The 24767-nt window shown below is 55.0% G+C and overlaps 2 protein-coding genes across 7 annotated transcripts in view; both read left to right on the top strand.

The window, feature by feature from the left end:
- The first annotated feature begins 1147 nt into the window (after nt 1–1147).
- On the top strand, nt 1148–8481 carry KPTN (kaptin, actin binding protein). Of its 6 annotated transcripts, none has more exons than XM_032324355.1 (12): nt 1148–1195; nt 1817–1899; nt 1996–2093; nt 2187–2241; nt 3614–3689; nt 3815–3888; nt 4241–4350; nt 4426–4503; nt 5184–5259; nt 5966–6101; nt 6194–6376; nt 8030–8481. In XM_032324355.1, exons 2-12 carry the CDS (start codon nt 1820–1822, stop codon nt 8183–8185), a joined length of 1122 nt encoding a protein of 373 aa, XP_032180246.1. In that variant the 5' UTR covers nt 1148–1195; nt 1817–1819; the 3' UTR covers nt 8186–8481. The 6 variants fall into 6 exon arrangements, with proteins under 6 accessions (XP_032180246.1, XP_032180242.1, XP_032180241.1 ...); XM_032324351.1 differs by lacking the exon at nt 1148–1195 and adding an exon at nt 1202–1485 and having other exon boundaries at nt 2009–2093; nt 8057–8481; XM_032324350.1 differs by lacking the exon at nt 1148–1195 and adding an exon at nt 1202–1485 and having other exon boundaries at nt 2009–2093.
- A 2135-nt stretch (nt 8482–10616) lies between these two features.
- The window catches only part of SLC8A2 (solute carrier family 8 member A2), a 28458-nt gene continuing 14307 nt past the window's right edge, over nt 10617–24767 (top strand). The window contains exons 1-3 of the mRNA XM_032325219.1: nt 10617–10781; nt 15325–16014; nt 20159–20823. Coding sequence (XP_032181110.1) covers nt 15340–16014; nt 20159–20823 — 1340 coding nt within the window. The 5' untranslated portion in view covers nt 10617–10781; nt 15325–15339. The remainder of the gene's footprint in view (nt 10782–15324; nt 16015–20158; nt 20824–24767) is intronic.

Genomic DNA, 24767 nt, shown 5'->3' with positions numbered 1-24767 from the left:
GTAACGTCCCTGGTGCTTGGCAAAGGGGCTGGCACAGAGTCTTTGGATTTCCAACACCTATATACTGAATGCTTAACTTTGTGTCCAGCCTTGTGGTCCAGGACTGGGGATCTGACTGTGACCAAGGGACATCTAGTCACTACCTTCATGGTTCCCGCTGTCCTTGTTTATTGTGTGCACGCACGTGAGCTTTCTACCGTGTGTGTGTGTGTGTGTGTGTGTGTGTGTGTGTGACAGATCACTCAAGGTGGCCGCACAGTTGGCCAACTCATGTCTTCTGGAAATGATGTACAGATGTATACAGAGTCCTCAAATTCTTGATGCCCTTCTAGGTCAAAAAAGAAAAAAAAAAAAAAAAAAGAGGCACGTATGTGAACCCCTGAAGACCCCAGAGTCAGAAACACCGGGCTGACACCCGTCTCCACCACTTTTGAGTCCTATCAGAGCCACAATTTCATCTTCTGTAAATTGGGATAATGAAGTTCTTTGCAGAGTTGGAAGGGTTTGTTGAGACTGATACATAAAGGATGACCGGGCACACAGGAAGTGCTCAATAAATGCTGAGTAAATGAATTCAGAGTAACCACAGCCTGGGGGTTGTCAGCATTCCGTGACAATCGGGGCCAACGTGCCGGCACCAAGTAGGTATTCAGTGAAGGAGGTGGTTATTTGCTGGGACAGACAGCCAGATCCTTCTTCGTTGAGTAGGAATCCATTTAACCACTTTAAAGGGAACGTGATGAAGACAACAGACTGTGAACTATCTTGTTTGGATTCCACTACTGCTGCTTACCAGCTGTGCGATAGGACGCAGATTACCTCGGGAGCCTCGATTCCTTCGTAAAACCTAGTAACTGCCTCAGCCTGCTTCTGAGTTTGAAATAAATAAATAGATGGAAAGCGCTTAGAACACCTCCTGGTACGTAAGGACGAATCGGAGTTTTAGGATTACTACTCTACCTTCCACACTGCACTACGAGACCGCCCCCCAGTTCAGGCCACAAGCGGCAGCCCTTCTCCGCCACTCAGAAAAGGAGCGGAGAGGAACGCGCACGCGCGGTGGGGCAGTCATGGGACGGAAGCCCTGGCCGCCCGGCGGGTGGCCATCTTGGTAAAGGGCAGCGACGGCAGCTTCTTTACGTCATCAGTCTGCGCGACGTGCGGGCACCCGGCGGTTCAGGTCGCATAGGGAGCGGTGGGTAGATGGGGAGGGTGGGCGGCGGCGCCGGGCGCTGTCGGGGGGTGAGTGGTTGAGGGGCGTGATGGGGGAGGCGGCCGTGGCCGCAAGGCCGTGCCCGCTGCGCGAGGATAGCTTCACGCGTTTCTCGTCGCAGAGCAATGTGTACGGGCTGGCGGGCGGTGCGGGCGGGCGCGGGGAGCTGCTGGCCGCCACCCTTAAAGGCAAGGTACTGGGCTTCCGCTACCAAGACCTCCGACAGAAAATCCGGCCCGTGGCCAAGGAGCTGCAGTTCAACTACATTCCCGGTGCGTGGCGCCATGGGGTTGGGGGGCCTCGAACTTGGTGTTGAGAAGGTTTCTGAGGCTCTGAGCTGGGTCACCGCAGTGAGAGAATGGGATCAGTGTGACTGAAAGGTATCAAGGCTGATAATCGGGAGGCATCTTGTCAATGGTTAGGGTTCAGGATTCCTGAGACCCGGAGGTTAGGATCCCTTGTACCACGGCTGTGATCAGGATTCACAGGGACCAGGAGATGATGGTAATTGCCATGGTCAGAGATTAGTGAGTCCTAGAGATCAGGGGTCACCATGATTGCATATATAGGGTTCTGTCTGACGTGCACTTTGTCCCCTCCCAGTGGATGCAGAGATTGTCTCCATTGACACCTTCAACAAGTCACCCCCAAAGCGGGGCCTGGTGGTGGGAATCACGTTCATCAAGGTATCCAGGCCCCCTCCATCTACCCATTCTCTCCTTACAGTCCCTGTACGTCTGACCCAAATCCCTCTCACTGCCCCTGCTCTCCCCTGAGGCCAGTTTCCTACCTCAGGATTCAGGGGACAAGGGCAGCCCCTTCCTTAACATTTACTGCGACTACGAGCCTGGCTCTGAGTACAACCTTGACTCCATTGCACGTAAGTGTGGCCTCGAGGGAAGGAGGGTAGGGGAAGATGGGAGGGGGCACCTGTCAGGTGCCCGGTCCCCATCTGCTTGTGCTCCCCTTACAGAGAGCTGCCTGAACCTGGAGCTCCAGTTCACTCCTTTCCAGCTGTGCCATGCAGAGTACGTAAGCTGCAGGTGTCATACAACAGAGAGAGAGAGAGAGTGTGTGTGTGTGTGTGTGTGTGTGTGCACACAGTGGAGGCTCCTGCCAACAAGGCAAACCTGCCTGTAGACAGTCACACTCCAGTTTTGTTTTTTAGAACATTGTGCTTTTTTTTTTTAATATTTTATTTATTTATTTGACAGACAGAGATCACAAGTAGGCAGAGAGAGAGAGAAGGGGAAGCAGGCTCCCCACTGAGCAGAGAGCCTGATGCGGGGCTTGATCCCAGGACCCTGGGATCATGACCTGAGCTGAAGGCAGAGGCTTTAACCCACTGAGCCACCCAGGCGCCCTGAATATTGTGCTTTTAAAGTGTCTGTGGACCAGCCTCAGCCCCGAGCTAGCTAATCTGAGAGCTGATTGAGCACCTTTGTTCTGGACATCTAGAATCTTGGGTTCCAATGTGCTAGATTTGGATCCTGCAAGATCCAGAGATACTGAGATTTCTAGAGTCACAAGTTCTGAGATCCCAAGATTTTAAAATTCTGCAGTTTGGTAATTCTGAGATTCTTTAGTGATAAAGTCATTCTCCTGTTTTATATTCTCATATTTCAAGAATACAGACCATCTAGATTGTGAGGTTTCTAGAATCCCAAAGTGTGAAAATTCCACTTGAGCTCTGAGTTCCATTTTAGAACACCAGTGGTCTAGCACAGTGAGTAGCCAAGTTTTTCTGTTAAGGGCTAGATCCTCTCTCTCTCTTAATAAAGAGAGAGATCACAAGTAGGCAGAGAGGCAGGCAGAGAGAGAGGGGGAATGGGCTCCCCGCTGAGCAGAGAGCCGGACGCAGGGCTTGATCGCAGGAGATGACCCTGAGATCATGATCTGAGCTGAAGGCAGAGGCTTAACCCACTGAGCAACCCAGGTGCCCCTAGATCTTCTCTCTTATAACTACTCAGCTGTGCCACTGTAGCAAGAAATCGATACTTTGTAAATAATTGGTGTAACTGTGTTTCAATAAAACTTTATTTATAGCAATAGGGGGTAAGTTGGATTTGGTCTGTAGGTCATAGTTTGCCAGCCTCTGGTCTAGCAGGTGAGAATTCTAGAAGCTGATGTTCTGGATTCTAGGATTTGGATGTTCTGCTCTTTTATGGTGGCAGTTTCTAGAAATTCGAGTATTTCAAAGGAAGTGGAAAACAGAACTGCTGGAACACTGGAGTTCTAGATTAAAGAGGTTCTGGTATTCTAGAATATAAGAGCCCCATGTTCCGTGCCTGAATCCACAGCCAGAATGAGGGTTCTAGCAGATGAGGGCTCTAGAAACAGAAGGTTTCTGCGATTCAGAAAGTTCTACCACACTGGGGCTCTAGATTTCTCTGCTTTCAGGGTCCAGGTCGGGAATCAGCTCGAGACAGTGTTTCTCCTGAGTGGGAATGACCCAGCCATTCATCTGTACAAGGAGGTGAGGCAGAGGGAGGCACGGTGGGCAGGGCCCTGCCCAGGCTGCCACGGGCTGGTGCTGGGTGTGAGGCCGGCCACTGACTCCCAGGTCGGGGGTTGGGTGGGGGTTGGTCTTGGTTCCCCCAGAACGAGGGGCTGCATCAGTTTGAAGAACAGCCCGTGGAAAACCTCTTCCCAGAGCTCACGAACCTGACCAGTAGGTAAGAGAGCCCCTGGAAAGCGAGGCCCATGGGGATGGGAGCAGGGAGCCTCAGAGAAATCAGGGATAGCGGGGATAGAGATCACCTCAGAGAAATTGGGCAGGAGAGGGGACTTCAGCAAACTCAGGCCACTTAGGAGAAGCTGGTCAACGGTGGTGTCCACAGAAAAAAACACAAAACAGACTCAAGGAGATCTGAGAAAGCGGGTGGTACGGGTAACCTCAGAGAAATCAGACTCCCCAGCAGGGTCCCAGGGCTACAGGAAGGGGGTGGATGCTCCTTGAGGGGCAGAACATGGGGCCAGGACCCAGTGATGCCCTCCAGCCATACTGTCCACCTACCCACCCACCAGCGTCCTCTGGCTTGACGTCCACAACCTCCCTGGCACATCCCGGCGACTCTCCGCCCTTGGCTGTCAGAGCGGTTATGTCCGAGTTGCCCACGTGGACCAGCGAAGCCAAGGTGACGGCTGGGATGGGGGCAGGGCAGGGGGCTAGGGGCTGGGGACAGGGCCCTGAATCCCCCCTTCCCCCACAGAGGTCCTGCAGACATGGACGATCCTGCAGGACGGCCCCATTTCCCGGGTCATCGTGTTCAGCCTCTCGGCCCCCAGGGGTGAGCTTCGGGCCTGGTGGGGGGGCAACTCCACAGGCTCTGCCCCCCACACCCAGATTCATGCCCTTTGGGAACAAAGTGTCCGATCCCTTGGCATGTCCCCCATCCCTCCCGGGCCCACTCCCTCCCCTTCGTGCTCTCCTACTGTACTTCAGTGACTTACCACCCTATGGTCTAATCGAGACCTAACCTGGTGTTGAACTTCTGCCTTTCCCTTGGTGGTCTAACCCACAACCTGCAGACTTCCTCTGTTCCTACACCTCCCCACCCCGCCAGCCTCTTCATCTGTCTCTTGCTGCAGTCTAAGCCTGAGCTCTTCTCCCAGCCCCACCCCCAATCCTGGGGACTCCACGCTGCCCTCCTCCTTCTCCCCAGGCTCCCCTTTACCCACACCTGTTGCTCCATTCCTCTTGCTGGGCCCTTCCCTGGCAGCTCCCTTCACCTGACATTGGCAGGCCGCCGTCTACCCCCTGGGTTGGTCTTCACTTCTCTCCCTCCTGCTCTGGCCTCACACCTGCTCCTCTTCCTGGCGTCTCCCCTCCCTCCACCTCTCATGATCTGACCTCGATGCATCCTTCCCTAGCACAGCTTCAGGTCTCCGCCCTCACACGGGGGTGAGGGGGATGTGAGGAGCCTGAAGACTGTCCCCTCAGTGCCCCCCATCTGTGTCCCTTCTCCAGAGACCAAGGACCCCACAGAGCGGGAAGAGTACAGCGTGCTCGTGGCCAGCATGTTGGAGCCGGCAGTGGTATATAGGTGAGGGCTTGTTCCAGGTGGGGCGGGTCAAGGCGGTTGTGCCCCCCGGGAGGGGAGCGTCAGTGTTTGGGTCTGGAACTGGTCGGGGCTGCATGGCGGCCTTGGGATGAGAACGGAGATGCCCACTACCCCCAGACAAGTGTGTGGGCAAGAGCTTATGAGCCAACTCGGTGCGTAAGAAAGCCTTGATTCAGAGGGTGGCCAGTTTTGGGGGCGTACCTCTTCCCACCGTGGTGGGTTTCAAGTCAGCTGGCAAAATTTCTGAAAATGTCCCAGTCTGCTCTCAGGAGCCAGAGCCAGCCAGCCGTGGCTCCCCTGGTGGGCAGCACAGGTGTCCAGGTGGGGTCCGAGCCCCCCACGCCAGCTTCCCAGAGGCCTTGTGCATGTCCAGACTGGAGGCAAGGGTGTTGCCAGAAAGGGCAACAGGGTCCTCTGTGCAGGGGTGAGATGGCCCCGCCTCTAGGGGGCAGTGTGGGTGGGTGTCCCTTCTGGGCAACAGTGAACAGTCTGAGGAAATGATCTGGGTTCCCCTTGGTGGATATGCAGATGGCCAGGCTGGAGACGAGGGGGTCTGGGTGTCGGGAGGAACAGCATGGCCGAGACCCCGGAAGGGGAAGCACTGTGGGCCCCCAGCCCGGGCCTGCCGCCTAGAGGGGGCAGGCACTGTGGTGACTTTGGTCTCCCCGCCGCATCCGGGGACCCTCAGGGACCTGCTGAGCCGGGGCCTCGAGGACCAGCTTCTCCTGCCCGGCAGTGACCAGTTTGACAGCGTCCTCTGTGGCTTGGTCACCGACATGGATCTGGATGGGAGGCCTGAAGTCCTGGTGGCCACCTACGGGCAGGTGGGGCTGAGGGATGGGACCACCACTGCATGTCCCCTCCCACTGCCGCACATCCCCGTGTGACCCTCGCCCCCCACCCCCATCCCCTGCAGGAGCTGCTCTGTTACAAGTACTTCGGCTCGGAGTGCGGGCTGCCCCAGGCTGAGCACGGATTTCGCCTGCTGTGGCAACGGGGCTTCTCCAGCCCGCTGCTGGCCATGGCGCACGTGGACCTGACCGGGGATGGGCTGCAGGAGCTCGCCGTGGTCTCCCTGAAGGGCGTGCACATCCTGCAGGTAGCTGGGCTCCCCACCTTGGGTTCCCCTCGCTGAGCCCGACCTTGGGGTGGGGGTGGGGGGATCGGTGCACCCCTGCTGTGTCAAGGGTGCGCTCCCCTGGAAACATGGAAGGGGACGGGGAGGAGCCCCACGAGGAGATGCATTCAGGGGCCTGACCGCACAGGAGCTCGGCAAGCCTGAGCCTACCTTCCGAGGGGACACCTTGGGCCGCCCCCACCCCCCGGAGGAAGGAGTAACTGTTTCCAGGAGGCAGGTCCTGTTGGCCAAGGACAAGTCCTGAGAGACGGGGCAGACGGGGCAGCCAATCGGGAGGGGACTGTCTTGCCAGAGGGAACCCGCCCGGGCAGCTGTCCGCCCCCAGCCACCCTCAGTCTCCCTACCTTCAGTCCTTGGCTCCATGCCTTTTGTCTGACTTTCTCCTTTTGCCCTCCCTGCAACTCCTACCCCCTTCCCTGTGACCTAACCTCAGTCCTTCCTCTGGGGTCTAACCTCTGCCCTCCACGGCAGGCAGGGACTTACTGTCCCTGTAGTCCAGCCTCCAGCCCTCCCGCAACCAGTCTCTGCTTTTCCCCTGGCATCTAACTAATCTTGAACCTTCCCGCTTTGGCCTAATCCCTGAACCTCCTGTAGTGAGCCAGCCCTTGAACCACGGGGTCTGTCGTCCGGCCTTCTGCAGTACCTAGACCCCCTCACTCCCACCGCATAGCAGCCCAACTGCCATAACCCCCACTGGGGTCTAGTACCCAACCGCTCCAGTGGTCCAGGGTCTCACCCTGACCCCCACTGCAGCTCATCCAGTCTGACCTCTCACCTTTCCCCTGTGGCCTACCGCCACCTCTCAGGCTGTACTCTGCCTTGTTTCCTGGTGTGTTGTTTGCCTTCTCCTTGCCTCTGGTCTACCTCCAAGGCCCTGTCTCTGTGGTCTAGCCTGGGTGCTTTCTCTCAGAGGTCAAGGGTACTGGCTCCTCTGCAGGCTTTGCCTGGGTCTTTTCCTACATTCTGTACCTCAATGGAATGGTCGAGGTTAGACCTCAGCAGAAAGGAGAGAGGATGGACCCCAGTGGAGGGGTCTGAGGTTAGAGCCTGAACTGAAAGGACATAGGTTAGATCCCAGTAGAAGAGACCGGGGTCCAACCGTGGGACAGAGGACTTCCCTTTTCTGTGGCCAAACCATCCCCTCAACCCTCTGCCTCATTCAAGGCATGTCACTGTAATCTCTTCTGTCCCTTCTATTAGGGTCTAGCCTGAGACCCTCCAACCAGGGTCTCATTTTGTCCCTCATGTGGTGCCACATTCTTCCCTTTTTCACTTTGCTGGTTTCTTCCTGCCCCTTATTAGCCTGTCCTTTGTCATCAAGGTCTCACCTTTGTCTCCCCTACTATGGGCTAACCTCAGCCTCACTACCGTACAATGTGTGTCTCTCCCGTGTTTTGGTCCTTCCCTGTCCCTTCTGAGTTCAAACCTCACATCCACACATTTCGGCCGGGGCTCTGTCCCTCCCACTGGAAATTCACTAAAGGCCGTCCTCCTGGGTCTAACCTTCACCCCATCACAGAGACCTGTTCCCACCCCACACGCTGGTCCACTCTCCGACCTCCCGCCGCCGAGCTCCCGTGTGGTCTAACCTGCACCCCTCCTGATCTTTCTCAGCACCGGCCCCCCTCTCGTTCCCCACAGCACAGCCTGGTCCAGGCATCAGAACTGGTTCTGACCCGGCTTCGGCATGAAGTGCAGCAGAAGAGACATCAGTCGCAGAGGACTGGGGACAGGGCGGGTCCGGGGCCCACTGAGACCTCGGCCTCCTGAGCTCCCACCCACTGCCCGTCCCAGGCCCAGGGGCAGTCACTGGAGTAATTGCCTCTAACCGTTCACAGTGGCGAAGCCTCCTGAAGGAAGGGAGGGTCTCCCCAGGCCCCCGAGGATGGTGGAACTGGGAGTCAGTGCTCTGACTCTGCCCCCTTGTGCACTACAGGCCTGGCTGACACACTCCTGTCTCTGTACCTCAGTGTCCCCGTTTGAAAAATGGGACAGTCTCACCCCCCTGATCACCCCCATGGAGACTTGGTCAACCTGTGATTATTTATATGTCCAGAGGAAGTGGACTTCAGTTGTCTTCATTCTTTTGTTCTGGCAAGTGTTTGACAACTGCCGTGGGCCAGGCTCGTTGTTGGGTGCTGGATTCGCCCAGAAGAATAGGAAAGAGGGGCACATGGGGGGAGAAAAATCCAAGGTTCAACCTAGAACCGGGACTGTGGTGAGATCCTAGTGTAGACCTCAGAGGACAGAAATGAGGACCTGCCATAAAGGCTGAAATGAAACCAACGTGGAAGGTTACAGAAGCGGAAAAGGACTGAGATTAGACCCCCCTGGGGGAAGTACAGAAATTAAGCCTCAGAGGAAGGACATAGGTGGGAAGGGCTGTTGTGGGAAACTGTGGTCAGATTGCAGCAAAGGGTTTGAGGCTAGACCCCCACCACCACGACCATGAATAATGCTGAGGTTGGACCCCCAACAAATTACTATGGTTAGACTTTGTGCCAAGGGCCCAAGTCAGACCCCAGCAGAAAGCAACTGAGTTTAGATCCCAGTTGAGGCATGCTTAGATGAACCCAGGAGGGAAAGACCCCTGGTGGGCCATGCTGAAAGGCCCAGGATTAGACCTGATTGGACTGGAAAAGACTGGAAAGCCCAGGCGATCCAGGGACCAGGAAGTCTGAAACAGGGCTGATTTCCCTGGCCCAAGGCTGGGAGGGCTTTAGAAGTTGCTCCCTCCTGTGGCCCTGTCTATGGCAAGGGAGAAGGAAGCAGCGGCCTCTATTTGCAGGACCAGTGGAGGGCAGGAATCAGGAGAACTCTCGCCTCCCCCACAGGCCAGGAATAGCTTCTGTGGGGCGGGGCGGGGGGGTTGTTGGGGAAGAAATTCCTGAGTGGGATCCAGGCTGGTGGAGAGGGTGGGCTTTTTCGTCCGTGGGACAGGGTTTGGGTGGGACTCCTGCTTCCCGGGGCAGAGGGGGCAGATCCCCCAGGCATCCTGGCCATCTGTCTACCTCCTACCAAGGAAGTCCACCCCATGGTTTGACCACGCACACAGACCATAAACACCAAGCCACCAGCTGGGTTTTTAGGGAGGCAGGAGCCCACCAATCCTTGGCCGCCCTTGTCAGCTCCCAGAACCCTGGACGCAAGCGTGGGAAATTGCAGGGAGCTGAACTGCCTCCCTCTTGCTGGCAGCCCGCCCAAGGCTGTCCAGCCTGGACCGGTGTTGGGCACAGTGGCGGGGGCGGGGTCTCCTCCCTCCTGCCGCGGGCCTCAGCTGCGTCCCCTCCCGTCCTGGGTGGGAGTGGGACTCTGGCGTGGGATTTTGATGAGTTTAGTCAGTGATGGTGTGAATATGAAGCGTGTGTCCCCTTCAGGGCTCAGGATTGTGTGTTTTCAGGACTCGGCCCCTCGCCCGGCTGTTGGCTGTTCGCTGACCACTCGTCACTTGCTCCCGCATGTGGGACCACACATGCCGTGGAGTGGTTAAGGGTGTGGAGCCCAAAGCTCCGCTTGGCCACTCTGTGCCTCGATTTCCCCATCTGTAAAATGAGGCTAATAATGTTACCTCATGGGGTTGTTTGGAGGACTAGTTGTGTCAACACCTGTCAGTCACCCAAAAAAAAAAAAAAAAAGTGTTTAACACCGCCTGGCACGTGGTAAAGGGGGTATGAATGGCAACTGTTGTTACTATTATTAATGGGTACCTTTGTGGTTGTTTCGGGCCCGCTGGGAGAGGTTCTGTCTGGAGGCACAGCATGTGAATTTGGATCTGACTATGGTTAAACATTCTTGCCCTCCCCCTGGTTCTGTGAGCCTGTAACTATTTGTAGCTGTTCGTGCCTCTCTGGCCCTTGTATGGATCAGAGTCTGTGTGTGTTGGGGAGGAGGAGGGATGCCTCTGAATGACCCCCAGCCCCTCCCAACACGCACACACCGAGCACCCTCCGCCGCTGTCCCTGGTCTGTGGTGCTGAACCTGAAGGGTGGGTGGGAAGCTCCGGCTCCCCCCAGCCTCCTCTCTCCAGGCCCCTCCCCTAGCTTCCCCCGCCCCGGCAGCCTCCCCTCTCCCCGCCTCCTCCTCCTCCCCTCCGTCTGTGGCTCCTCCTCCTCCCTCCCAGCACTCTCCCCCGTCCCTCCTCCTCCCTCTCTCCCGACTCCCCCTCCCCCGTGTCCCTCCCCCCTCTTCCTCTCCTCCCTCTATCCCCTCTCCCTCCCCTCCTCCCTGGCTCTCCCTCTCAGTCTCCAGCTCCTCTCTCTCTCTCTCTCTCTCTCTCTCTCTCTCTCTCTCCCTCTCTCTGTCGGGCGGAGTCGCCCACCACTGCCAGCCCAGTGCTAGGGGGACCTGCTCCAGGCTGCAGCTGCAGGTAAGAGACCTTCGTTGGGGAGGAGGGGCAGTGTGGGAGAAGGATGGTGTTGCCTGGGCAGGCTGGTAGAGGGGGACATTTCAGGAGCCAGGAGCGGCTTTTCCCTGAGCTCGTTTATGGAGGTTGGGGGGGTGCTGCATATCCCGGGTGGGGATACCAGGTTCCTTCCGTGGGTTGGGGGCGCCACCAGCAGCCAACATCCTCAGTTCCTCCTGTGTTCTAGGGAGCATGGCCGGCTGGGGAGGGGGTGCCTCCTGGCTCTGAGGGGGCACTGAGGGGGCACTGAGGCACCATCTGGGGCAGTCCCCCTTCGCCTTCTCTCCCTCTACCTCCGCCTTCCTGCATCTGGGTCTCGTCTGTCTGTCTTTCTACATCTCTTGGGGGTCCTGTCCTGCAGAGTCTGGCCGCCTCTCTGAGTCCCTTTGCCTGTGTCCCTGTCTCTCAGTCCCTCACTCTCGCCTCTGTCCCTCTGGTTCCTTCTGTGCCGGGGTCTGTTCTGTGTCTTTTCGGGGTTCTTTCTCTGAGTCCCTGGTTTCTTTCTGCCTTCCTCTTTCACCATCTGTGTGTGTTGTGTGTGTTGTGTCCCTGTCTCTCTCTCTCCCATCTCTCCTCTCCTGTGTCTATCTCTTCTGTCTCTGTGGGTGTCTCCCTCTCTCTTCCCTGCCCCTCTCCCTCCTTCTCTCCCTCTCCCTCTGTAGGTATGAGGTCTCTGTTTCTCTGTCTCTGTCTTCCCTGGTAGCTGGTTAACTCTCCTCCCACACACCTTTGTCCCCGCCTCTGGCAAGGGGGAGACCTGGAGGAAGAAGACTCCCCCTCCCAGAGAGTGGGCTCCCCCAGAAGGTGCGGAGTCCCCCAAAGTCCTCTCCCTTCTTCAGCCGAGCTCCCGCCCATCCTCCTGGCTGGTTTGTACCCTGTCCCTTCCATGAGAACAGAGCTCCTCTCCTCTCCCCTGCCTTGTATCTGGCATCCGGAGGCCAGTCCTTCTTGCAGTCTACCCTCTACTCTTTGTGGTGGAGACTGCAGCAGTCCTCCCATCTTGCCTTCCCATTCCTCCTCGTAGAGACTAGACCGGTCCTTCCTACAGTCTGACTGCTACGTCTCTCACCCTTTGTCCATTGCTTGCTTCACTCATTTGTGCCTTGGACGATTACTGAGCACCTTGCGTACTCCAGGCACAGCACTAGGCACCGGGGTGGGTCAAGCCAGTCCTTTGTGCAGCCTTACTTCCATCCCTCTCCTGGCATGTCAGCCTCAGACCTCTCAGTGGGGGGTGGCTCTCCAAAGCTACTCCACCATTCCCTGGGGGCTCCAAGAGGGCCCCTCTGAGTCTGGAGGTCCCTGGCCAGTACATCTTCTTTCCTGGGGAAAGTGGACCCTAGAGAAGCTGGGAGAGAGTTAGTGACCAGGGGAAAGGGGAGAGCCTACCCTGTAGCCCTGGCTGGGATGGGGTGAGGTCCTCAAGTATCCACGTGGGGCCCAGCTGGGTTTGGAAGATCACCAGCCTAGGAGCTCCATGCCTTGCCTTTCCATCCTCCCCTGCTCCTGCCCCTGATTTGAAGCTGCTTCACCCGGCCAAGCTTTTTCCCCCCTCTGGACCTCAGTTTACCTATCAGGGTGTCATGGCCCTGAACACTGAGACTATGTGTGTGCCCCCCCCATCCCAGGCCGGGATGTGGTGTGGTGCTGGGAGAGCCTGGCTCACCACCGGAGCAATAAGTGGGTGTGTTTAGAAGCCTGTGTCCCCACCTCGAAATCCCTCCGAGGGGTGGCGGGCAACACTTGCTCCCACCAGACCACAACCAGGAACAGCCACCTCCCTTGCCAAGGTAAGGGAGAGGAGGGAGGGAGGAGGTCCCACCTGCCAAGCCAAACTAGGCTTTCCCCCACTTAACGCCTACAGTCCTGCTCTAGGCAGAAGGTCTCCAAGACCCCCGAGAGGCATGTGAGGCAGACCTGGGGTACTCGCCACTGACCCAGCTGGCTGCCTGCCCACGAGGGTGGGGAGAAAGGGAGAGATGCCACTATCGGCCCTCCTACCCTGGCCTCAACCCGATCCTTTTGCCCCTGGGTTCTAAACTCAGATTAGGTTTCAGGGCTGCTGGCGGATGGACTGAGAGAGGCAGAGGCGGGTGCGTCTAGCAGAGGAAGCCCAGCTGTCCCCCGGCAACAGGACTCAGAGCTCTTGGTTCTTCATTTCACAAATATTTATCTCACGCTTTCTCTGTCTGACCCCTCCTCCCCTAAGGCCTCAGTGAGAGAAAACCAGGTTTTACCAGAAAAGGGATTGAGGCAGGCTTCTTTGCCCAGCCCCTGAGCAAGGAGGGCAGGCATGAGGACACCCTTTGCCAGACTCTGGTCTCCCTGGAGGACCTCACCAGCAGGGACGGGTGGTTGGACTTGAGGGGGCACTTTCCAGGCCAGGGCCCTCCCATGATAGAGGGAGTTCGATGCTCGAGATGAATTCCTGACTCCCAGGTGGCCTTCCTCACTCCTGAAAACCAGGGAGAAGGGAGGGAGAAGAGAGTGAGTCTTTGCTTTGGATCCTGGTGGGTTTGTAATTATGCCTAAGTTGTTGCTAATTAGGGGGCCGCTAATTGGATGTATCATTAGGGGCCTTGTTGAGGGGCTAATTGTGTGGTGGCCCTTTAAGAATCCCCCTCGCCCCGCCCACACACACACACACACACACACACTCCTCAGGGAAGTTCTGCCAACATTCTGCCTCCCTCCCCCAGGAGCCAGCTCCCTGCCCGTGATACGTGGGCGTGTTTTGGGGGCAAGCTATGGGTTAGACTCAAAGAAGAACTTTCAGACATGATATCCGGTACCTGGAGGCACTGGCCAAGACAGGATCAGGAAGTTGTGGGCTCAGACGACCGTCTCTCTTCTCTCAGTACCCCCCCCCCCGCTTTTTTTAATAGGGACGGGGTTACCAAGGCAATGCAAGAGTGGGCAGAGGAACTGGGAGTTCAGGCCACTCTTAGAGAGGGAGTTGAGTTGGTGCCGGGGGCATTGAATGAGCTTTTGACCTCTGAGCCTTGGCCCTCTCCACTGAAGAACCAGCTAGGGACACCCTGAAGTGGAGTGGTGTCACTTTTAATCGAGAGCTCAGGAAGGTGATGGCTGGGTGGAGAACCGGAGAGGAGAGAGTGAATATGTGGGGAAGAGCATCCCAGGAAGGGGAAATAGCAGGTGCAAAGGCCTGGAGGCAAGAACTTGTCTAGTATGTGAGGAGCCTTGAGGTGGCAGGGGCCAAGCAAGCAAGGGGGACAGGAGGAGACGAAGCCAGAGAGGGAACAAGTGGGGCAGATCCTGCAAGACCTCATGAGTCAGGACGAGGGCTGTGGTACTCTAGCTGAGACTGAGTTGGGAGCCGTGGAGGGTTCTGAGCAGAGGGAAGAGGTGAACTGACTTACATTTTTTTTTCTTAAAGATTTCATTTATTTATTTGAGAGAGCGAGAGCATGAGCTGGGGAGAAGGGCAGAGGGAGAGGGAGAAGCAGACCCTACTGAGCTCAGAGCCCCACATGGGGCTCGAACCCAGGACCCTAAGATCATGACCTGAGCCAAAGGCAGATGCCCAACAAACTGAGCCATCCCAGATGCCCCCTAGTTTGCATTTTTAAAGGGAACTGAGGCAAGACACAGAGATAGCCACTCAGAGCCAGGATCGGAGGCTGGAGGAGAAGTACTGAAACCGTAGAGACCCCACACCCCACAACCCACAAAGGAGACCAAAAGTCCAACACAGGGCCTTATGTCACAGCTGCTGGAGACCCGGGCACCTCACAGAGACCTGGGGGCTCCTGGAGAGAGACACCTGCCATCGTTGCAGGAACGAAGTGAGTGCGAGACCCTCCAGCAGCTCCTCCCCAGCCCCTCTCAGACAGACAGACAGATGTCCCAGACCCTGAACAGGAGCCCTCTGGGGGCCAACTCAGAAACCATGAGACTTACCTCATGGGAATTGAGGGCCTCCAGCCCCTCGCCTCACCCACTAAATTATTCACTCTGTGTTCTCTGGGGCCTGGCTTCATTCCTCCCTTGTCTGTGGGATTCGTCTGTGTGGCTGGGCAGGCCAACAGCCTGTTCCCTTTCCCTATAACATTCCTCGGTGTGAGGGCTCCGTGCTGGGCTTCTCCATTTACTGCTGAGAGGCATCTGGGTTGTTTCAAGACGGGAGCTGTTAAGACATTCTCGGATGTGTCTTTTGGCAGACACATGACCTAGGGCTCCCGGGTGCGTATGTACCTGGGAGTGGGAACAGCTGAGTCCTAGGACACGGCATATTCAGCTGTAGTTCCCCAAAGTGGAGAGACCAATGTACACTCCGCCAGCAGCGTGTGACGCTCCTCTGTCTTTTTATCTTTCTCCCCTGGTCTCTGTCTGGCCCTCTCTGTCTCTCTGCATCTCCCTCTGTCCTCATCTTCCCTCTGTCAGTCCTCTGCTTGTCCCCCATGCCCCACTCCCAGCAAGCCTTGGCTCCTGTGCAAATGGGAGGGGTCCATGCCCCTCACCCACATTCTTCCTCCTCCCCCAACAGGACCCAACACCCTCCATGGCTCCCCTGGCCTTAGTGGGGTTTGCACTCCTCCTGGGGACAACCCCCTGCTCGGCGGCGGCCACCCCAACCCCCTCACTGCCGCCTCCCCCGGCCAATGACAGTGACACCAGCACCGGGGGCTGCCAGGGCTCCAACCGCTGCCAGCCAGGGGTCCTGCTGCCCGTTTGGGAGCCCGATGACCCGTCCCTGGGGGACAAGGCGGCACGAGCTGTGGTCTACTTTGTGGCCATGGTTTACATGTTCCTGGGCGTGTCCATCATCGCCGACCGCTTCATGGCATCCATCGAGGTCATCACGTCAAAGGAGAAGGAGATCACCATCACCAAGGCCAACGGTGAGACCAGCGTGGGCACCGTCCGCATCTGGAATGAGACAGTGTCCAACCTCACGCTCATGGCCCTGGGCTCCTCAGCCCCTGAGATCCTGCTGTCCGTCATTGAGGTCTGCGGCCACAACTTCCAGGCGGGCGAGCTGGGCCCGGGCACCATTGTGGGCAGTGCTGCCTTCAACATGTTTGTGGTCATTGCCGTGTGCATCTATGTCATCCCAGCCGGTGAGAGCCGCAAGATCAAGCACTTGAGAGTCTTCTTTGTCACTGCCTCTTGGAGTATCTTCGCCTACGTCTGGCTTTATCTCATCCTGGCTGTCTTTTCCCCGGGTGTGGTCCAGGTGAGCAAGGACCCATGGACACCTTCTTGGTGCATGTATGTCTGCAAAATCCAGAGGGGTGGCCCCCTGGGCTTGGAGACCTGATTCCTGTATTTGCAGAAATGCATGCTCACATCTGGGAGGGCCTCCCGGTATGGTTGTGCAGGTTGTACACTGCACGAGGGCATGGGGTATTGAAGGCAAGTTGGGGCTGGAGTCCATCGAGTATGCCCAAGCCATGTCTGGATGGCTCTGCAGACCCTGGAAAGGGCTTATCCACCCAGAGAGGGGTGACATTTTACACTATATCCATTTGGAAGGGACCTCTTTAGCTCTCACTTTGGTGCCGTATGTGTTAACAGAGTCCTTGTGATCTGTGTAACGTATACCACACCCACTTCATGGTCTAGCCAGGTATTTGCCAGGTAGGTTCACATGTTTTCTTACCCTCCCTGTCTTTTGCATAATTTATTCCTGTCTTTATAATAAGACCACCTCATTTGCATAATTCATGCCATAGTTGCATAATCCAGCCTTGTATTTTCTGATGGTGCTAATCAACTTGGGTAACTTGGTACAATTTGCATAATGTATCCATGGGCCTGCATAGACGTTGGCCCACATCTGTGTAATCTAGCTCTGTATTGGCCAGATATGCAATTGTGATTTGCATGATTCATTCATTATTCATAATTGATTGCTGATGGTAGGATAATTTATGCCACATCACTGTAATTTATATGCAATCCTTCCAACATAGGTATAAGCCCAGTCCACTGCAAAGGCCACTTTCCATAATCTATTCCAACAAAATTTAGCCCCACCGCTCCATAATTTACACCCACGTTCCCATAATCGTTTGCCTCTCGTTTGTCCAGTGTCTTAACCACATTCTGCTTGGTCTTCCTTTAAAACATGTGCCTAATTCATTTCCCACAACCCCAGGACTGCCATCTGCATTTGCATAATTTATTTATGGGCCTGGCCTAATTCATTCGCACACATGCATAATTTATTTGAGGCTACCCAGAATTCCTTCACACATGTGTATAATCTCTCTGCGCAAATCTATCTGGTTCTGCCAATTCTAGTCTCTTTCCAGGAAGCAGCTGAAGTTAGAAGTATAAAAATTCCTTGCAGGTGATGTAAAAGCAGAGGGAGGGACCAGAAATCACAGGTGAGCTAAGGGGGAGACGGTAACATCAGGAGACAGGGATGAGAGAGGGAGAGAGATGTTTACTGTAGCTGAATAATGACTAGAATGCTGAGTCTCCTGGCAGCCGTGGTGAAAAGTACAGAAGGTTGCGTCACACGGTTCTCATGAGCTTATAGAAAGGATGGTATACTGGCTTGGGTTTTCAAAATGGTCTTTGATGAGGAGTCACAGCAAAGCTATGAAGAGAATTTTAGATACCATGAGCGACAAGTGGGTAGGGATGGGGGTGGAGGAGAGAGCTTCTCCCCACCCCGAGAAGGAGCCAGGCTCAGACTGAGAAAACAAGCTTGAAAATATCACAGCTCTGGGTGGAGAAGTCGCCATGGGGGATCCCTTTGGGAGTAACGCGGAGGCCAGGCTTATGGGACATTTTCATGAAATAATGAAAGGAACTGGCATGAGATCAAGATAGTGCCACTTCCTCCTCAATGGAAAGAACTGGAGCAGCAAGATGGGTCTGGCTCTGAGTTTTCTCCCCAAGTGCTGTGTGACTTCAGGCAAAGCCCATACCTTCTTGGGGCCTCAGTTTTCATATCTGAACCATGGAAGGGGTTAGACCGGATCCTTGGTTCTTGACCCTTCATACTGAGTGCTCCCTTTTTCTAGCAAATGCTTTGTTACCTTTTACTTGGATGTGAAATTCTTAGATGAGAGGAGAGAGGCCTTCTTCCCCAGTAGCCAAGTGCATGGACCCTGGACCAACACACTGGGTTCAAACTCCACTTCTGCTGCTCCCCAGCTGTTTCTTGGGCAAGTTCCTCACCTTGTCTGTGCCTCAGTCTCCTCAGCTGTCACCTGGGCGTCAGCATAGCACTGACTCCAGAGGGTGGTGTGGGGATCAAACAAATTACACATGGAAGGGCTCAGAACAGCAAGCCTAGGACAGAGTAAATGTGAGTGATTCCTCCCATTAATGAACTTGCCTGTGCTGTTGGCTATCCGAAAGTCTGTATAATGGCCAAACTGATATAAAGGAAAGCGATGTCTCACAGCTACGTTAAAAGTCATGGTGTGGGCACCAGATGCCAGCACCTACTTTCACCGAATAAGTTTGGGTTTAAGAGAAAGAAAAAGATCAGGAAACGTTCCATGCAAGGAGCCGAGCAGAGGAGTGGGTAGCCACAAGATTAAAAATAAGCGCATTCAGCATATATTAGAGCATCAGGAAAACACTTCATATACATGTAACAGAGCTGAGTTCTAGATTCTAATTATTAGAAGCAGGTTTTTTCGCCACTGCACATGTCCAGCGGGAGGTTCTGAGGTCAGGCAGGACGTGGGACAGGTGTGCATTGTGTGGGGCTGCCCCATGAGTCGCTGGACCAGATATCCCCCGCCCACAATTGTGGTGGCAGCTCACAAAGGACCCCAGATTGGAGACGCCTCCTCTTGGGGGTGTTCTTGTCCACAAAAGCTGTCTCACTTCCCTCCCAGGGTGGGCAAGTCAATATGCCCTTACGCAGTAGGTGCCCTGGAAGGAAGATATAAGCCTCCTAGATTTGCCTTTTATTTACCTGCAAGGGGGGGGGGAGCAAATCTTAGGGGTTGGAGGCTGTCTGGGAGAATCCTGTTGCAATATACACAGTGACCAGTGCAATGAACACAAGGCCAGAGTTCATTTTACAGCTTGTGTAGAAAATTCAGCTTCTTTTCAGACCTGCCTGGTGGCCTTGTGAGGCTGTTTCCAAGTCCTGCCCTTCTCTCTGAGCCATCAGTAAACACAGCGACAAGGTGTGTGGGCATTGGATCGGAAAAGATATTTTCCCTTTTGGGCCCATTTTAAAGACACCTCTGGGGGCCCTCTGATGGTAAATAACCTTTAATGGTTCCTTCTTTATCTTTAATGAGAAAGGTAACTACTTGCAGACTGAGTCCTGGACCTCAGTGAGTGTTAGTATAATAATGGTAATGTTAATTTCACATTCTGAGTCTTTTCCAGGTGTCAGGAACCGACAGTGCTAAGTGTTAGGGGTACATAAGCTCATTCAGTCTTGGGGACGCCCCCACCTTACAGGCAAGAGGCTGAGCCAGACCTCCCTCTTCTAGAACCAGGATCTGGACTCAGCCTTTCCTTGTTTCTCTGGGGAGGTAGCATATAAACATGGGAACTTGCTGTATGAGGCTGTAAGGGGAGCCAACTTTTGCTTCTTTTAGAGTCAAAGTCCTGTCCCTAAGGGCCAGATTCTAAGGAGAGTCTGGCAAAGGCTGTAGTCACTGGTCCAGGGAGGGGGGGGGGGGCGGGAGAGGGGAAGGGAGAGGGAATCAGGGAGCTTTAGTAGGAGGTAGAGTGGAGAGCAGGCCCTAGGTGATGGGTGGCGTTTGGACAAGTCAGGGGCATCCCAAGTGAGGAGGGGTGGAGGGGAAGTGGAACAGGGAGAAAAAAATGGAAGGAAAGAGAGGCAGGAAGGGACACAGGCTCTGCCCCTTGAGGGGAGCTGGGTTCCCGGCACTGGGGCAGGTGGGTGTGGTTCTCAACGTGATAAAAGGCGGATGGGTGGATGGATGGGTGGATGGATGGATGGATGGACGGACGGATGGGTGGACGGATGGACGGGTGAGCGGATGGAGGCATGCATGCATCAGGCGACCAGGAAAGAGGCGGGGGGGGGGGGGGTTGGGGAGAGAAACTGCGAAGCATCTCACAAGGGAGAGAGATGGGTATCTACAAAAGATACAAAAGGCGGACAAGGGGACAGAAGCAACAAGACAGAGGAAAAAAGATTCAAAAACCGACCGGCGCCGAATGGGACGGAGGCAGGGAGAGAAAGAAGGAAGCAGAGAGGGGACGAAGCGGGGCAGGGACCGAGATGCGGGGAGATGCGGAGCGGAGGGGCTGACGGGGGGCGCCAGGCGACCACCGGGAGGTAGACGCGGGGGGCGGCCGGGCGGTGGGGCGGCGAGCGCGCCCCCTGGCGGCGCGGCGGTCCTGACCCACGCGGCCACCCGCAGGTGTGGGAGGCGCTGCTGACCCTCGTCTTCTTCCCCGTGTGCGTGGTGTTCGCCTGGATGGCCGACAAGCGGCTGCTCTTCTACAAGTACGTGTACAAGCGCTACCGCACCGACCCGCGCAGCGGCATCATCATCGGCGCCGAGGGCGACCCCCCCAAGAGCATCGAGCTGGACGGCACGTTCGTGGGCGCCGAGGTGCCGGGCGAGGTGGGCGGCCTGGGCCCGAGCCCCGCCGAGGCCCGCGAGCTGGACGCCAGCCGCCGCGAGGTCATCCAGATCCTCAAGGACCTCAAGCAGAAGCACCCGGACAAGGACCTGGAGCAGCTGGTGGGCATCGCCAACTACTACGCGCTGCTGCACCAGCAGAAGAGCCGCGCCTTCTACCGCATCCAGGCCACGCGGCTGATGACCGGCGCGGGCAATGTGCTGCGGCGACACGCGGTGGACGCGTCGCGCAGGGCCTCCCCGGCCGAGGGCCCCGGCGAGGACGAGGACGACGGCGCCAGCCGCATCTTCTTCGAGCCCAGCCTCTACCACTGCCTGGAGAACTGTGGCTCCGTCCTGCTGTCCGTCACCTGCCAAGGCGGGGAGGGCAACAGCACCTTCTACGTGGACTACCGCACCGAGGACGGCTCCGCCAAGGCCGGCTCCGACTACGAGTACAGGTGGGTTGGCGGCTCTCAGGGCGGAGATCCACCCCCACCCCGGCCTCCGCGATCTCCCGGCTCCGGGCTGCCTCCAGCACCCATCCATCCGCGGCTTTCATTCATGGTTCGTTCATTCATTCCCGCTGAGAGCCTTCTTGGCATCGCACGCTCTTCTAGCGCTTGCCAGTTAGCTCGGCTGTCCGGTCTCCCCGGCGTACCAGCTACCTGTGGGTTCTTGCGCTTGACGCCACCTGCGTTCATGATTACAGCTCATTCTATGTGGTGTTACTGGATAGGACAAGTCCCCCATCACCACCACCTAACACACCATGACTAAAGTAAAAATGTTTATTGAGCAGCTACTGTATACCTGGGGGTGTACCGTGGTGAACAAGACAGCTAAGGCCCCTATCCTCAAGTTGCAATAAAGCAATGAACTATTAAATAGATTAAGAATATCAAGGGGTTTTAAGTGCTAGGTGGGAAAATTAAATGGCATAAGAGGGAAGAGGCGGGACCCAAATTATCCCCAGGTTTTTGTGGCACCTTCAAGAAGCCCCCCCTTTGTACCCTCCTGTATCTCTCTGCCCACCCCCACCCCCGTCCCTCTCCTCACCCCTCTTTGAGGAGATCTGTGATCTTCCCTCCTTCAGCAGTTCCTGCTGAATACCTACTATGTGTCAGGTACAACCTTTAGACACAGAACAGTTAGGGTGCCTGGGTGGCTCAGTGGGCTTAAGCCTGGGACTCTTGATTTTGGCTCAGGTCATGATCTCCCGGTAGTGAGACAGAGAGCCCTGTCTGGCTGGGCACTGGGCGTGGAGGCTGCTTAAGATTCTCCCTCTCCCTCTGCCCTTCCCCACCTTAAAACAGCAACAACAAAACACAGAACAGTAAACAAGATAACTTCTCTATCCTCACATGACCCACAAAAGTCTTATCTGTTTGTAGTTCTTCTGTCCATACCATACTCTTTCAAGAATGATAGTTTTACAGTGTCATTTGTTGACCGATGTGCAGTCTGCCATAGTTCTCTATAATAATACCATTTATCACGGGTCTACTATGTGCCAGAAACAGATCTGGGCCTTGAAGACCAGCAGTGAATGAAATACATCAAGCGTCTGCCCAAAAGCAGCTGACATTCTCGTGGGAAAGACGGGCCATCAGGGAGTAGACACTGAAGACAGAAAAATGTCAGCTGTGAAGAAATTAAGGCAGAGGACGGGAGAGAGTGTTGATGACTGAGCTTCTCCCCGGTTCCACCTGCCAAGTAGTCTGCCATACCTCCCTTTCATCCTCTTCCCTGGGTAAAGCTAAGGCGGACCTAATTGTAGATCTTCAGTTCTGCTCGCCCTCGTCCCTTTAACTCTTCTCTCGCTGGGGCCGAGTTTCTGGGTTTCACAAATCTTCAGCTCCGCCACTCTGCTCCAGCCTCCCCCTGCCTCTGCCGAGGCATTTCCAATCTTTCAATATTTTGGCAGATTCAGGCATTTGTAGATCATTCCCTCCACCTCGGGTCAGTCCAAGGTCCTTTGGTCTGCCCATCCCCATTCATTTCTCCCACCCTCCCACCTCTCTCCCCCTCCATTCTGCTTCCCCTGAGTGGAGCTCAGGATCTTTGTCCTGTCATCCTGTGACATGGGATCCCTTTGGTCACCCATGACCAAACGCCCCCTCTCCCTACCATCCTCCATCTCCCAGCTTCCTTAGACTGAAGAAGAAGCATTCACCATACTGGGGCCTGCTGTCACTCAGCCTCTTCACCCTTCCACTCCTACCCACCCCTCTAGTCTGCAGCTGCCCCCACCAAAGGTTTTGCAGGAGGAAGTGAGGACGGGTGTCACCTGCTGGGATCAGAGGCGCCTCTCTCGCCTGCAAATGACCTCAGTACTGAGATGTCTGAAGTGTAGGAGTAAATGCTGCTCAGTGGTGGAACCAAAGAGCTAGGCAAAGTTGACACCTTTCTCTTGTCCCTGCTTTCCTATCCCAGGTGACGATCACAGGCCTGGCATCGCTTATCAGTGCAGCTTAGGTCCAGGACTGGGAGGCAGGACAACTGGGTTCCAGTCCAAGTCCTGGAACCTGTTTCTCGAGCAAGTTCCTGCTTCAGTGTGGGCATTCAGGGATGTCATGTATGGTTATTAAGGTTGTGCACTGCCTAAGAGTACCAGATCTAAGAAAGCTCTATTCACGTAGTGGACATTGTAGATTTGTATGTCTATTATGACAATGTCCTGATTCATGGAAATAAAGGGTCTTGAGGGAGGGAAGCCATTTTCTGATTTGCCCACAGAGATCATATGGATTAGGATCCATGGGCCTCAGTTTCTTCAAATTTAATATGATCTCCGAGCTACTAGAAGAGCACACCTGTTCCAAGATTCTGAGATTTAAGCACCTATAATCCTAACATGCTAGGGTCTAAAGTTTTAAGATTCCAGGATTCCCACATTTGGGTATTCTACTCCACACCTAACCAGTCTCCCATGTGCTGGTTCTCACATTTTCATCTTCTCAGAATTTGTGCATCCAGTGTTGAAACACAAGTCCATCTTCTATATTTCTATCATACCTGGTTTCTAAAATCCCCATGTTCTTTGTCTTTCTGACCTTTGATTTTGGAAAAAATTCACGCCCACAGAAGGGCTGCAGAAATGGTTTGGTGAACCCTCATATCACCTTCGCCCAGAGTCACCAACTGTTCATTTGCTGTCCTGTTTGCCTTCATTCACCCTCCCTAATATATACTAGTATTAATCATTGTGGAGCTAGATGGGAACGGCTTGCAGACAGCATGACCACTCACCTGTAAATACTTGAGTGTGCCCCTGCTAAGATTTATGACAGCCACCTCCCCCCAGTCACAATCTGACTGCCACACTCAGGAAATGTAATACTGAATCAATATTATTGCTCAGACTGCGGTCCCTGTTTGTATCCCCACCACACCCCACCCCGCCCCGCCCGTCGTCCCTGTAACATCTTGTGGCTGTGTTTTCCCTCCCTTCCTCTCTTCCAATCTGATCCAGACCCAAATGTTGCATTTCGTTGTCATGTCTCTTTAGAGTTCATCGGTCTGGATCCATCCCTCTGCTTCTCTAGGACTTTCGTGCCCCTGACACTTTTGAAGACAGGCTACTTAGTAGAACAACCCTCAATTTGGGTTGTCCAATATGTCCTCATGATTAAATTCAGGCGATGCACTTTTGGCCAGAATTCATGCAAGTGGTGCAATGTTCTCCTTGGTCCATTATACCAAGAGGCCCATGACTCCCCCCGTCCCACTACCAGTGATGTCCCTTTAACCATTTGTTAAAGTTGGTGCTAAAATCCCCACCTAAGCTAACATCTCTAACATCCCATAACTGTAGGATTCTAAGATTCTAATCTTTTTTTAAAGATTTTATTTATTTATTTGAGAAAGAGAGAGAGAGCATGCAGTGGGAAGAACAGAGGGAGAGGGACAAGCAGACTCTGAGTGAGGACCCCAACGTAGGGCTCTATCTTACAGCCCTGAGATCATGACCTGAGCTGAAACCAAGAGTGAGACACTTAACCCACTGAGCCACCCAGGTGCCCCTAAGATTCTAATCTGAATATGCAAATATCACTAGCTAACTTGTGCTGAGTGCTTTCCTTGTCTTATAACTCAATCCTTGTAACACCGCCCGCTATGAGGTAGACACTGTTATTAGTTCCACTTTACAGAAGAGGAGCCTGAGGTTCAGAGGGCCGCAGATCCTAACCGCCGAGATCACACAAGCCAAGAGAGCCTCGAGACCCTGCTCAGAGCAGGTGGGCTCACCGGGCTGGGTGACTCAGCTACCATGGACGGCGGCTCCAGGGAGGAAGGCTACAGCCACAGGGAGCTCCTTACCTGTCTCCTCCCAGTCTTATCATCTGATTCTACCTCTTTGCCAGAACCTTGGGGTCTCTGACCACACACACACACACACACA

The sequence above is a fragment of the Mustela erminea genome, chromosome 19 (genome assembly GCF_009829155.1).
Source record: "Mustela erminea isolate mMusErm1 chromosome 19, mMusErm1.Pri, whole genome shotgun sequence".
NCBI lineage: Eukaryota > Metazoa > Chordata > Mammalia > Carnivora > Mustelidae > Mustela > Mustela erminea.
The sequence above is the reverse complement of the archived record's forward strand: the minus strand, read 5'-3'. Positions and strand labels throughout refer to the sequence as shown.

Bases quoted from the DNA above. Each gene is read 5' to 3' on its own strand.
- KPTN (XM_032324350.1), top strand. From the start codon at position 1,263: ATGGGGGAGGCGGCCGTGGCCGCAAGGCCGTGCCCGCTGCGCGAGGAT. The intron at 2,242-3,613 runs GTACGTAAGCTG...CTCTGCTTTCAG, and splicing joins TTCCAGCTGTGCCATGCAGA to GGTCCAGGTCGGGAATCAGC. The intron at 4,504-5,183 runs GTGAGCTTCGGG...TCCCTTCTCCAG, and splicing joins CAGCCTCTCGGCCCCCAGGG to AGACCAAGGACCCCACAGAG.